Source organism: Phacochoerus africanus, chromosome 9, assembly GCF_016906955.1.
Source record: "Phacochoerus africanus isolate WHEZ1 chromosome 9, ROS_Pafr_v1, whole genome shotgun sequence".
In the NCBI taxonomy this organism is placed as follows: Eukaryota; Metazoa; Chordata; class Mammalia; order Artiodactyla; family Suidae; genus Phacochoerus; species Phacochoerus africanus.
The window spans coordinates 123,325,061-123,339,105 of NC_062552.1; the positions used below are offsets into that span (position 1 = coordinate 123,325,061).

The 14,045-nt window shown below is 54.8% G+C and overlaps 1 protein-coding gene across 2 annotated transcripts in view; it reads left to right on the forward strand.

The window, feature by feature from the left end:
* EML1 (EMAP like 1) overlaps positions 1–14,045 on the forward strand; it is a 186,843-nt gene continuing 172,798 nt past the window's right edge. Inside the window, exon 1 of one of the 2 annotated variants that reach the window (XM_047794809.1) lies at positions 1–164. In XM_047794809.1, the coding sequence (XP_047650765.1) occupies positions 137–164 (28 nt within the window). In that variant the 5' untranslated portion in view covers positions 1–136. The remainder of the gene's footprint in view (positions 165–14,045) is intronic. The other variant, XM_047794812.1, reaches the window with a different exon arrangement.

Here is a 14,045-nt window from a genome sequence, read left to right on the forward strand (position 1 = left end):
CCGGGGCGGGACGCCGCCTGGGGACTGGACGCAGAGCAGGGCCAGCCGCTGCAAGCCCCACCAGGTGGGTGACAGCCGCTGAGGGCTCTGAGCGTCCCTGCAGGCTGTGGCCAGCTGCCCGCCCATCTCCTGCACCATGTCGGACGGCGAGGGCCCCTCTGCCGGTGAGTGGCAGTGCTATATTTACCCACCGTGGCTCTGGTTGCAGAGCCAAGGCCTCTGGTTATCGAGGGCACAGGGCCCCCACAGGCTGCAGGCAGCTGTGGGGCTGGTGCCCCTTCCTACGGGCCTGATGTCTGGGGGAGGGGGGCTGGGCTCCTGGAGAGTGGGGCGCGTGACTTTCAAAGCTCACTTGCATCTCCCCCCCGCCCCCGCCCAGCTTCCCCATGGGGCTAGATCCGGAAGCTGAGCTGGTCACAAACCCCTCCTGGCTGTCAGCGGGGCGTCCAGAGCTGACCCAAAGTGCAGCAGGGGCCTGGGCTGCAGCTGGACTCCCGGGGTGTGTGGGGGAGGCTCCGGGTGCCAGCCCCCGGAACTGCGTGGAGAAGAGTGTGCATGAACATTTACCTGGCAGTTGGGGAGTGGGAGCTCCCATCGGGCCCCCCAGAGGCCCAAGATTCCCCCCAGGGAAGTTCTGAGTTTCGGGTCTGAGAGCACAAGGCAGGCTGTCCATGGGTCCCCAAATGCTCTAGGTTGGAAATGGCCCAGGATGCAGGCAGGAGGGGGAGTGCTCAGAGGTTGGGCTCTGCCGGCACACCCTCTGCCGGCACACCCTCTGCCCTGCCTGGGCAAGGGGCTGCGACAGGGACTGGTTGCCTGTGTCCCTGGCTGGTGGTCTCCAGCTCAGTCCAGTTGAAAACAAGCTCTGATGTGGAATCACCCCGAAACTGCCTGGGGGGCGGGGCTGGAAACAGCCTGATCCAGGGGCTCCGCGGGGGACTCTGGAGTCAGGAACCCAGGTTCAAATCCCAATTCTTTCACTTCCAAGTTGGGTGACCTTGGGCAAGTGGCTTAACGGCGCTGAGCCTCGGCGTCCCCAGGTGAAAAGGAGACATTGATAACAGCACCTAACGCGCAGGTGGCCAAGATGGACTGTGATGACGCCTGACAGTGTCTGCAGGTGTGGGGTGAGGGCGCAGTGGTATCTCCATGGACGCCACAAGGGAGGGGCCCCGGGCAGGAGCACAGAGGCACTGGGGGCCTGTGCATCCCGGTACGGCCCCCTCCGACCGGGCCTCGTCGCCGAAGCTGCCGCATGTCTGTGGCCCGGGGACGCCTTCTCTGTTACACAGCGCCGTGGAGAATCTTGGGCATGCCTGGCTGTCCTGGCGCCTCGGGGTGGGTTCTGGGCGACAGCGGTGTGGCCCCACCCTGCGTGGTGTCTGATGGACAGTTCCAGCGCCTGGGCCTGGCCGAGTCAGATATGGAACAGTGTGTGTGTGAGTGTGTGCGTTGGGGAGGGGGCCACTGACAAACTGGCCTGACCTCACCCTCTTCTGCTGGGTGCCAGTGGCGCTGGCTGCCAGAATTGTCCACTGTGGCTGCGAAGGAGCCAGCGTGGGGGGGCGGCGCAGACAGGCCCTTTCTGGCTGGCTCTGCCCACACCTGACACGGACCCGGAATAGCTCTCTCCCTCCACCGGGGACATGGCCCTGCTTTTAGCAGCTTGTAAAACCACCCGTGTGGGGAAGGGTATTTCAGGAAGGCCAGGGCAATATTTAGCCTGTCGGGGTGATGGAATGGGCACAGTGTGTGCGTGGCGGGGGGGCTTGGAGCCTGGGTGCAGACGGAGCCTTCACTGTCGGGTTTAGGAGAAGGTCAGCTGGTTTGGAGGCTGACGGGCAGTCGCCTGGTCCTGCCCACTCTGGCTGGGTGGGCACCTCCAGGGGAGCTTGGCCTTGGCTTCATGCCTACAAAATACCAGGTGACGCTCTTTGGTCACTGATGGGCTAGGCTTGCGCTCACACCTGGTTGGCAGCGGTAAAGACAGCACCTGGTCCAGGGGTGTGTGTTGTGTTTATCGGAGGGGGTCTCCTAACAGTGTGTGGCCTGAAATGCATGTCTTTCTTGGCCTCCTACTGGGTGGCAGGGATTGGGCCCAGGAGGCTGCTGGGAAAGAGTTACCTGCTCTCAGGAACCAATCTCTGGGCCCCGTGTCGACAGCGGGGAAAGTTCTCAGTTCTCTACCCGTGACCTGTGTGACCTTGGGCAGATAATTTAAGGATGCTGTGCCTCAGTTTCCTCATCCATTAAATGGGGACAAAGATAGGACATTTGCTCTTCAAGCCCCTGTGGGGATGAAGTGACGGAAAGCATGTAACACCCTTAAAATAAGGCTCTGTCTATTGTTAGCAGTTGTAGCTGCTGTGTTTATTATTCAACCAGTAAATGAGCTGCAAAAACCAAAAAGGAAAAGGAAGGGACCAGATCATCTGCTGGGCCCTGTGTCCTGGCCGCTGTGGACACACTATTTAATCCTGGAGGCAGGGCAGCGTGAACTCGGCTGTATAACAAGGAAACTGATGCTCAGAGAGGCAAACTCGTCCAAAGTCACCCAGCGGGTCACTGGTGGAACTGGGTTTTGAACCCAACCTCCCAGACCCTGTTTGCGCAGAACTCAGCTCAGGGGCCCCTCCAGGAAGTCCCACCTGCTCACCCAGGGGACAGGGAGGCTGGCCGTCTCGTAGGCCTTTCTGGCTTTGCACTGAGCAATGGCCCTTCTCATTTCAGGGACGGCTGGTTCCACAGAGTCTCCAGTCATTTGGAGCCTGTAAAAAAAAAAAAAAAATGTGGTACCTTGTTAGGGCGTCAGGAAAGTTCCACAGCGCAGGAGGGCAGTGGCAGGTGGTCTGCTCTGGGATCTCTGGCCCTGTGCCTGGGCAGGGGAGCCTGGAGGCTAGGGTTACCGGGAGTCAGCATCATATTTATAGCAGGAACTTGCCTGCACTGAGAACTACCAGCCTGTGCACCACGTCCAGCGAAGGTGCTTCCCTTTGCGTTGCCTGGCTTCCAGGCCCAGCCCTACCCCTTAGGGAGCTAGAGGCTTGGATGGTTACTTCCCTCCTAAGACTCAGCTTCCACATCTGTGAAGCAGGACTTTGCCGCACCCACTCTGGGCCTGCAGACAGTGCCTGTAAGTACTGGCTCGTGCCTGGATGGAGGGCTCCTTCTATCCTGGGTCTGTGGATTACTATTTCTGCCTTTGACCTTGTGGTGCCTTTGACCTCTAGGCAAAACCCCGAAGGAGATCTGTGCTGTAAGGTCCCCCATGTTTGGGGAAGGTCCCAGCAAAGCGATTTCACAGTTCTAAGCACTAGAATGCAGGCCGTTGTATTCTCAGTGGAGCACCTGACGCAGGTCCATCAGGGCCCAGTGTTTGAATCTCTGCTCTGCCCTCCCTGGCTCTGTGGCCTTGGGCAAGTCACTTAACCTCTCTGAGCCTCGGTGACAGGTGGACATTTGCCTTGCCCTGGAGGGTGTGGTAAGGATGGACACCCCTGACCTGGATAAGGACTCGGCCGGCAGAGTGACCTCCTTTGTCCTGTAAAACTTTCTACCCGACCCCCCTCTGCCCGGCGCTGCAGGGACATTGTTTTTATAGTGGGAAGTGGTTTTTCCAGGGAGAGTGATTGACATTGGGGTGAGCCATACCCTTTCTCTTCGTTCCTGGCATCCCAGAGCCCAGGGAGGGCCCTAGGGTCCTGCCCCTGGACCTCAAGGCAGACCCCGGCTACTCTGTGGAGCAGGGCAGCCTCCACTCTATCTGCTTGGTGGGCTGGGTTCTGCCCTGCTTCACGGCGACCGCCCCCAGGGCCTGGGTCTGTAGGGAGCATCTCTGGGAGGAGATAGAAGCAAACGCTCTATTAACTTAAGTCCAGCTCTTGGAGAGGCAGCATCTTTTCCCAGGAGAGCTGGGCATGGCCTCTAGACCTTAGCATCTCCCTACGTGGCTCCCCACCTGTCGGTGAAGGCTGATCCTCCCCCCCACCCCAAGACACAGGTAACTGGGTTCTGCTTTTATCTCTTGAACAATAGGGAGACAGCGAAGCCTCCAGCCAGGGCAGTGCCTGGATAGCTTCAGCGGAGTGGGTGTAGGGACAGGAGAGGCCAGAAGGCCTGGGGCAGGCTGGGGAGATGGTCCTGAGCAGAGAGGGTGAGGCCCCCCCCGCCCGGGGAGGCGGGGGTGGAAGGATTCAGCAACGGCAGGGGGGTAGGAAGGGGGAGGGGGAGGGGCTGAGGCCGGGCGCAGCCTCCCCCTTCAGGAAGGTCCAGACCACAGACGGCTGAGCCTCAGGGACTGGGTGCAGGGGCTGCCCCAGCAAAGCCCCAAGAGTTGGTCTGCCCACCACGTAGGTGTAGACGGAGGTCAATTTCCAGGGTCCGGCAGACCCGTCTCCACCTGGACTTGGGCAGAGCCTCCTCTCTGACCCTCAGTCAGCTCATCTATAAGCCGAGGTGACACCACGACCTTGGGGGAGGTATGGGTGGCAGCCAGCAATCCTCAGGAGTGGCCCTAGGGGCCCCAGGTGCCGGTGCTAGCGACGGCAGGAAGGGCGTAACCTGAGGAGCATCGAGCCTGGAACAGGAGGCTGGGGTCAGGGGCGGACATAGGACGCTCCAGGCTGGTCCCGACGCTGCCCCTCGTGCTTCCCACGCCACGTCCACACGTCCCCCCGTGGAGGCTCATGTTATGGAGGGAAAACTGAAGCCCAAGAGAAAGAGAGACTGGCTCAGGGTCACAGCAAGAGGGATGAGCTGGGACTTGCCCTGATTCCCAAACCCAGGCCCCTGGGCACCTGCACTCAGGCTTCCTCCCTTGTCTGCTCCTCCTCCACGGACACATCCCTGGATTCCACAGCCCCCATGGACCTGCACCCCTGAAGTGCCCTCCTCCACCCCTCTTGCTGACCTGGACACCCCTGTCCCGCTCAGAGGAGGCTGGATGTCAGGACATGTGTTGAGAGCTCATTGCTGTGTGACCCAGGGCAAGCCTTCTTCCCTCTCTGGTCACAGAGAGGTTTTTTGGTTGGCATCCACCCCTGTAGAATCCTGCTGGCAAACACACAGCTCTGCACACGTGTCCTGTGTTCTGACAGCCCACAGGGCTCCAGGACCCCAGCTCTGCGTGGGCCCTCGTCATGGCCTGAGGACCTCGAAGCAGCGAATGAGCGAACCTGTGGGGCTCCTGTCCTCCTGCTCCAGCGTCTGCAGTGCCCTCGGGGGCTTTCACACCCCTGACTCAAAATACAGCGTAGAGGCTCTGGGGAATTCAACCTGGAAATAAGTTACTGACTTCTGGGAGTTCTCTTATGGAGAAGCAGGTTAAGAATCTGGCGTTGTTACTGCAGCAGCTCAGGTTGCTGCTGTGGCCTAGGTTTGGGAATTTCCATATGCCTTGGGCGCAGCCAAAAAAATTACCAAGTTCTTTTTTTTTTTGGTCTTTTCCGGGGGTGCCCCTGTGGCATATGGAGGTTCCCAGGCTAGGGGTCGAATCGGAGCTGCAGCCACCAGCCTACGCCACAGCTACAGCAACACGGGATCCGAGCCGCATCTGCGACCTCCTGCACCACAGCTCACGGCAATGCCGGGTCGTTAACCCACTGAGCAAGGCCAGGGATCGAACCCGCAACCCCGTGGTTCCTAGTCGGATTCGTTAACCACTGCGCCATGACAGGAACTCCACCAAATTCTTCTTTTAATGTATTGGGTTCCTTCTAACTGAGCATTCTTGAGAGAGTATGATCACGTTTTAAATATTTTTTATTACATTTTTAAAAATGACACAAAGCTGTTGTTGTTTGCAGCCATTTATCTGTGTTTTTTTTTTTTTTTTGAAACCATGCAGTCAAAATAAAATATGGAAACAGGTGGCTGTGATGGGCCAAAGATATATATTCATTATTATCCATTGCTGTTGATTTCAAAATTTTGCATTGATCAAAGCAGCCCCAGTTTCTGTTTTTTCTCTTTCTTTCTTTCTTTCTTTCTTTCTTTCTTTCTTTCTTTCTTTTCTTTTCTTTTCTTTTCTTTTCTTTTCTTTTCTTTTCTTTTCTTTTCTTTTCTTTTCTTTTCTTTTCTTCAGCTGCACCATGACATAGGGAAGTTCCTGGCCCTGGGATCAAATCTTAGCTGCAGCTGTGACCTAAACAGCAGCTGCTGTGACCTACACAGCAGCTGCGGCAATGCCAGACCCTTAACCGGATGTCTCACAGGGGGAACTCCCAACAGCCCCTTTGGTTTGTTGTGACTCTGTTACTCAGGATGGGCGTGGGATACTGTGAAAAAAGCAAATGTCAGCCACTTAAAGCAACAAAGGTGTATTTCTCACTCACGCTAAGTTCACTGTGAGTCTGGGTAACTCTCCAGGGCCGGGCACCTACCTGGTGGCTCAGCAGGTGTGATGCCTCCTAGGGACCCATGCTTCTGCAGTCATGAGGCAGATGAAAGAAGAGGCAGAGATGTCACAGTGGCAATTAAATGTTCCCACCCAGAAGTGACCAGTATTATCACTCCCAGCATTTCATTGACAAAGTAAATCATGTGTGCACACCTAGGCCAGGGGGCGTGATCAGATCAGTAATACCTCCCCCCCCCCGCCCCCCCCGCTAACTTCTTTCCCAAAATGATTTAAAAAAAATCCATTTTCATTATGACATGTTCAGGGTTCCCTGGTGGCCTAGTGGTTAAGGATTCAGGGTCGTCACTGCTGTGGCTCATTGTCACTGCTGTGGCTCAAGTTTGAGCCCTGGCCAGGGAACTTCCACCTGCCGGGGCCAAAGAAAAAAAATGATGAAATGGTCAGAGCGTATTTTGTGTACTGTGGTCAGCAAGCATCTGAAATGTGGATCACAAGTCTTTCCAACATGCTAATCACAAAATCAGGGGCAAGATGTTTTCTTTTTTTTTTTTTCCAAAACGGGTTCTCTCCCATGGGTTTGCACGTGCGTTGAAGAGCCTGAAAACAAATCTCTGAAAGATGTGGTCATGACACCAGCAAGGAAAAGCATAATGAAGAGAAACATGAGCTGCCTGTTGCCAAAGAGCTCTCTTGATTTATTCCCTTTTGCTAAGGCACCAAAGGGGAAGTCGAGATGGATAGTTCGTGAGTCTGTTTAATCAGCGAGATCAACAGACTAAAAAAAAAGTGAGACATGAGATTAGAAGGAAATGGTCAGGGAAATATGTTGGAAAATAAAGACGGTGAGTCTAACCTGAGCCGTCTCATACCGACACCGTTTCCTTGAGGCTACGATGTTAGGTAAAACGCATCATCAGTTTAGTAAGAGGCTTTTCCACCTGCGTTTACAGAGCATGTAACTAAATGACTGTAAACGGAGGTGCACAGCCTAACAGTGCATCGTGGCATTGAACACACGTTGCTCTGTTTAATGAGATCAGACCTGGTTTAAAAGAAATGTTTGCAAGAGACGATGGTGTTGCCCAAATCGCTAGAGGCGAAACTGCGGTTCAGGCTTGTTGGGCTCCGGGTTGGAGCCTCGACACTTGCGCAGTTCTGGGCCCCCTATTTCAACTTCTAAGCCGACATGTTTAGATAACTCCCTCTGAAGTTTAAACACATTTCTAGGAATCCCGCCTCATTTATTTCTGATGGAAAAACATGTCAAAGCCCCCGGGCAGCTGCAGAAAAACACCTTTCGGGCTGCTTCTCGCTGGAGGAGTGAGCACGCAGTCCACGGCTGCACTGCATCCCTGCCCTGCTGCTGGCGGGTGCTCCTGGCACCTTCATGCCCAAGGAGTGTGGCTGGGGCTGGAACAGCATCCTGGCTGCAACCCCACCCCCCGGGGCTCCCCCATTCCTCCCAGAGTGAGAAGCAGTGATGGCCACGTGCTCTAGTTTATTGAGTGGGTGCTGCGGACCCTGCTCTGGGTGGACCCCCCCACCTAGAGTATTCGCTACCCCATGCTTGTCACAGCTCTGTGAGGGACACTGTCCCCATGTCATAGGCCTGGGCACTGCTGGGTGAGGAATGACCGTGGAGTTCCAACCGGGATCTTGGGTGCCTGCCCCAGCCCGTGCTCCTTCCTGACATCTCGGAGTCTGTCCTGTGACCCAGCACACTGTCACAGCACCCAGCGCTGCGGAAGCAGGCACAGGAAAACCCTGAAAAAACCCCATCCCTCTGCCCGCATGGAATTTCTTCGCTTTCTTTCCTTTTTAAGATGCAAGAGGCTATAAATAGGTGTCACCAGAACAAGCAGCTGTGCCATCATGAGACTGTGGGTCCTGGGTGCCTGGGAGGGGCCCACTCACCTCCAATCAGCATCCACAGGGCACATCTGGTGGGAGGAGTGGCCACAGCCGGGGTTTCTCTGGACCTGCAGGGTCCTGTGGGGTGGTCTTAGCTTAGAGTAGCAGGAGAGCGTGTCACTCAGAGCATGTGGGGCGGGGTGGGGTGGGGGGGGGGTCCCTGGTTCCCAAGTCTGTGGCATCAGCTGGGGGCTAGCTGGCCAGGGCAGTGGTGCTTGGGTTCCTCTGAGCCCCACAGGGAGGCAAGGGAGTGTAGCCAGTGACCTTCAGGCTGTATGTAGGCTCCGTGGAGAGTCCTGGGTCATCACTTTTTTTGTTTTTTTTGGTAACAGCCCTCATCGAGATGTAATTTACATATCATATAACTCACCCATTTAAAGTAAATTATGCAGGAGTTCCCTTTGTGGGACAAGGGAAATGAATCCAACTAGAGTCCATAAAGATGCAGGTTTGATCCCTGGCCTCTCTCAGGCCGGGATCCGCCGTTGATGTGAGCTGTGGTGTAGGTCGCAGACACGGCTTGGATCCTGTTGTTGCTGTGGCTGTGGCTGTGGCGAAGGCCAGCAGCGGTGGCTCTGATTCACCTCGCAGCCTGGGAATGTCCATGTGCTGCAGGTGCAGCCCTATAATAGAAAAAAAAATTACAAAAACAAAAAAATAAAGTGATGCAACCATCACTGCTGTCAGTTTTAGAACAATTCTGTCAACCCCCAACCCATTGGCTGTCAACCCCCAGCCCTTGGCAATGACTGCTCGCCCTCCGGCTTCTATGGATGTGCCTGTTCTGGACATTCCGCGGGAATGGAAGGGAACAATACTTGGCCTTTTGTGACCAGCTGCTTTCACTCGGGATAAGCTTTTCAGCTGCAGTCATGCTGTGGTCCATACCCTGCTTCACCCCTTTGTGTGGACAAGTGGTCCTCACGGGCGTGGAAATAGACCAGCTCGCATTGATCCGCTCGTCAGCTGACGGACATCTAGCTTGTTTTTACTTTTTGGCTGTTAGGAAAGACGCCACTGTGATCGCCAGTTTCCATGTGAACACAGGTTTTCATCTCTCTTGGGTAGTTAGGTACCTGAAAGGGGAATGGCTGGATCCTATGGTAACCCCATGTTTCACTTTTTGAAAAACGGCCGGACTGTATTCCAAAGAGGCAGCACCATGTACGGTCTCACCAGCAGCACGTCAGGGCTCCGAGCACCCACATCCTCCCCGGCGCTCGTTGTGACTTTTTGGTTCCCGCCATCCTAGTGGGTGTGAAGCGGTGTCTCACTGTGGCTTAGATTCAGTTCCCCTCAATTGACTAACGGCATTGAGTCCCTTATTATTATTATTAAAGTAGAGTTGATTTACAGCATTTCTTCAAGTTCTGTTGTGGAGCAAAGCGACCCCCTCACACAGCTCCCTGTGCTGTGCAAAAGTAGCATTGTACATCATTACCCATCCTTTCCAAACCTAACAGTCTGCATCCCCCCAAAACCCCCAAAGGCCCATCCATCCCACTCCCTCCGCTCCCCCGACCCCACCCCGCCGGCCCAGAATCCCAAGTCTGCTCTCCTTGGCCATGACTCTGCTTTTTTAGATGGATCATCTGTTTCAAATTTTAGATTCGACAAGTAAGTGATATCATATGGTATTTGTCTTTCTCTCTCTGGCTTACTTCACTTAGTATGAGAATCTCTAGTTCCATTCATGCTGCAGCAAATGGCACTCCTTTGTCTTTATTATGGCTGAGTAATATTCCGTCGTGTATATGCACCACATCTTCTTAATTCATTCTTCTGTTGGTGGACATTTAGGTATTTAGGTTGTTTCCATGTCTTGGCTATTGTGAATAGTGCTGCAGTGAACACAGGGATGCATGTATCTCTTTCTTTCCTTTCTTTCTTTCTTTCTTTCTTTCTTTCTTTCTTTCTTTCTTTCTTTCTTTCTTCTTTCTGTCTCTCTGTCTTTCTTTCTTTCTGTCTTTCTGTCTTTCTTTCTTTCTTTCTTTCTGTCTTTCTGTCTTTGTCTTTCTTTCTGTCTTTCCTTCTGTCTTTCTTTCTGTCTTTCTGTCTTTCTTTCTTTCGTCTTTTTAGGGCCACACCCAAGGCATATGGAAGTTCCCAGGCTAGGGGTCGAATTGGAGCTGTAGCTGCTGGCCACCACCACAGCCACAGCAACATGGGATCCGAGCCGTGTCTGCAATCTACACCATAGCTCATGGCAACTCTGGATCCTTAACCCACTGAGCGAGGCCACGGATCGAACCTGCATCCTCATGGATGCTAGTCAGATTCATTTCTGCTGAGCCATGATAGGAACTCCCACATATCTTTTTCAATGAAAGTTTTGTCCATATAAATGCCCAGCAGTGGGATTGCTGGTCATATGGTAGTTGTATATTTAGTTTTCTGCGGTGTCTCCATACTATTTTCTACAGTGATTGTACCAATTTACATTCCCACCAACAGTGCAGGAGGGGGGCTTTTTCTCCACACCCCCTCTAGTGTTTGTTATTTGTTCCCTTTTCGGGGGCTCATTGGCCATCACCTCTTGGCCCTGAGACCTTATGCCTCAGTTTCCTCATCTGTAAGATGGGATAAAGACAGCACCCACCTCCCAGGCTGTGGTGAGGACTCGGTGGGATAAAATTCAAGCATCCGGGTCCAGAGTGGCTGCCAGCAAACACTTGCTGCTTGAAGCTCCAGGTCAAGCCCGGAGCCTCTTGTTGCGGGGCTGGAGGGAAGGAGGGACAGACACGGACAAAGCTGGAAATCTGGAGGTTTCTGCAAGTTCCAAACAAAGGGACAAACACCGTGAGAGAGGATGTGACTGGCAGGGGCCCAGCCCTGGGTAATTTCTTCTTCAGCTTTGAAGCTCTGTTCAGCTGGCAGCCCAAGTGACCTGGCCGTGTCTACACAGCCCGGTGAAATGCAGGCAAGGCAGGTGTCGGGACCACATGTGCAGGGCAGACAAGGCCAGCCTGTCATCTGGGTTTCTGGGGAGAGGCACCTGCGGGTTTTCTTATCGTGAGTTATGTGGCCTCCTCCCCTTGACCGCTCCCAAGGGGGGTGACGTTGTCCTTCCTGGATTTGCAAGCTTGCATCTGTCAATAGAGGGTTCTGGAAATAGGCCAGAAACATCCTCCCATGAGGTTGGGCGCGAGCCTGGGGCCTGGCGGAGGTGCCGATGGTCAGGCTGATTGTGTAGCCGAAACCTGAGCCAGGAGCCGGGCGGGAGGTGAGGGCAGCAGGCAGCTCATCACGGCTGGAAAACAAATCCACTTCGGGATAGCAAGCTCATTAGCCCTCCCGGAGGCGACAATCACGTTCAATTCCAGAGACGCCCCCTCCTGCCCGGCCCCCAGCACCGGATGTTCAGTGGATTCTGTGATCTGGGGAAGGCGGGTTGCCTCTGAGGGCACTTCCAGCCTGCGGGCGGGGTGTGGATGCTGCAGTGGGTGGGAGCCTGGGCTTCTGTCCTCGTCCTGCGCCTGTGTCCACAGTCACTAGGGGCAACAGGTGGGAAGCAGGGACAGGGGTGTGGCTGGCGAATCAGCTCTGCCACTTGGTGCTGTGTGGTCTCTGCTGGACACATAATCTCTCTGGGCCTTTGTCTCCTCGTTACCTTATAGGTGATAAGCATGAATGAAATAGCACCTGCGGTCGAGGGCAGGGTCGGGGGTGGGGGGGTCTATGTGATAGAAGCAGAGCTTTGAGCATCTGTATGTGGCTTATTGGGAGAGGCTCTCAGAAGGCGTGAGGAGGAAAGGAAGCAGGGTAGGGTTTCTGCTGAAGTCTAGCTTTCTTTTGTTCATTATCTGTACACCCTGTGCTGGCAGGGACCACGCCTTCCTTGTCTGCAGCTGATCAGTAAATGTTTGTTGAATGACTGACTGAATGTTGCTGTTACTCCTATGCCAGGTCACCCAGGACCTTCCCTGTAGCCTGGTCCCAAGGAAGCTCTGGGCTGTGACTCAAGTTATGAGGAAGAGACAGGGGAGGCTTTCTGGAGGAGGTGACCCTGAGCTGGGTCTTAAGGGATGAGTGGGAGGTGACAAGGGAGGGAAGGGTCCTGCATATCAGATAGCAGCATGAATGGCTCAGGGGCTCAGGAAAACATGGCCATCCAGGGCCTGGGAGGAGCTGAGCCTCCAGGGTCCTGGAGACAACCTTGAAATGGGGTCTTCCTATTAGAAAGAAAGATTTGAAGTGAGGTCTGATGCATGGAAGGTCCTGCGTAACCTGGCACAGAAGCAGAGGCCACAGCAGCAACATTTGGGTCAATGAGTCATTCAACAAACATTTATTGATCAGCTGTAAAAAAAAAAAAAGTGTGGTCCCTATTCACACAGGGCTGACCCTGGAATATACAGACAATGAGCAATATAAGTCACCAAAGGATGTCCAGTGGGCATGAGGGTGACCGGGAGGGAGGGTGGTGAATCGGAGAAGAGAGAGCAGTGCTTTGGAGAGAGGCCGGAGAGGGTCCTTTGAAGAATGTGATAGTTGAGGAGAACCCGAGGGCCTTGAAGGGGCGTATCTGAGTTGAGGGTGTTCCTGGCAGAAGCAGCAGCAGGGGCACAGGCCCTGAGGTGGGGCGGCGGTGCCTGCTCTTTTCAAAGAAGACCGGCAAGCTCAGTTTGTGCAGAGTGATGGGGGAGTGGGGCGAGATGAGCCCAGCGAGAAGGGTGGGGGAAGCTCGAGAAGGGCCTTTTGCTGTCCAGGGGGGACCCTTGGCTTTGACCCTCAGGGAGATGGGAGCCATGGAAGGATGTGGAGCAAAGGAGGGACCAGACCTCCCTTGGGTTTTCCGAGCAAGCAGGGATGTTAATTTCCAGTGAGGCTCAGCGTCCGGAAGATAAGAGGTGTCAAACCCAAGGCCTCTTGCCAGCCCGTGCTCACAGCGTCCCAGATGGAGCTGCTCCAGGGCACTCTGATGTTTCAAATGCCACCAGCCACTCAGTTCAAACAAGCTGGGCGCTCCCAACCCTCTGCCTGGAGACAATGCAGACAGCACGACCCCCAGGAGAGGCACTTCCTATGTGCCCGAAAGACCCTCCAAGTTCCAAGTCCTTGTCACTGGCCTCCCCCAGGACACATGTGGGGTCACATGTTATTATTCCTCAGAACTCCTGGGAGCAACACTGGGGCAGCCACATCGATCACGGGCGTCAGGCCCAATTTGAATTTCAGATCGACAGGTCATTTTTTTTAGTACAAGTAAAACCTCAGTAGGGCTCCTTATTGGTCACTAAAGCACCTCCCCCGCCCCCCCGAATATCTCCCGTGATGACATTTCTGCCTCTTCCAGGCTCACAGGACTGAGGGCTGAGCTGGTCAGGACGATCACTCCCAGCACGTCCCTGAGCCCTGCGGCTGGAGCTGGAGAGGATCAGGACTCAGAGGTCAGGCCTGCAGCAGCCGCAAAGCGTCCCGGTCCCCCCGGGTGCTGGGCGCAGACACGAGGGGCAGGGGCATTTTCCCAGGGAAGCGCCGCCTGCCTCAGGGCCCAGCGCCTCCTGGCTGCCCCTCTGGGCCTCCAGAGCGGAACCTTTTTGACTGGTGAAAGGCAGCATGTCAAAGGGCAGTTATCTCCCCGTGGTCTCCCAGCCCCTTTAAGAAAGTGATTTAAGGCCCTGAGAAAAGGGGGCTTGGGGGAGGGGAGGGGGAGAAGGGAGGGGGGGCTGACTCCAGGAAGAATCGGCTGCTGTTTTTTAAAAATAGGCCTTATGGAGTTTTCTGATGGTCTAGTAGCTAAAGGACCTGGCCTTGTTACTGCTGTGGCCCTGGT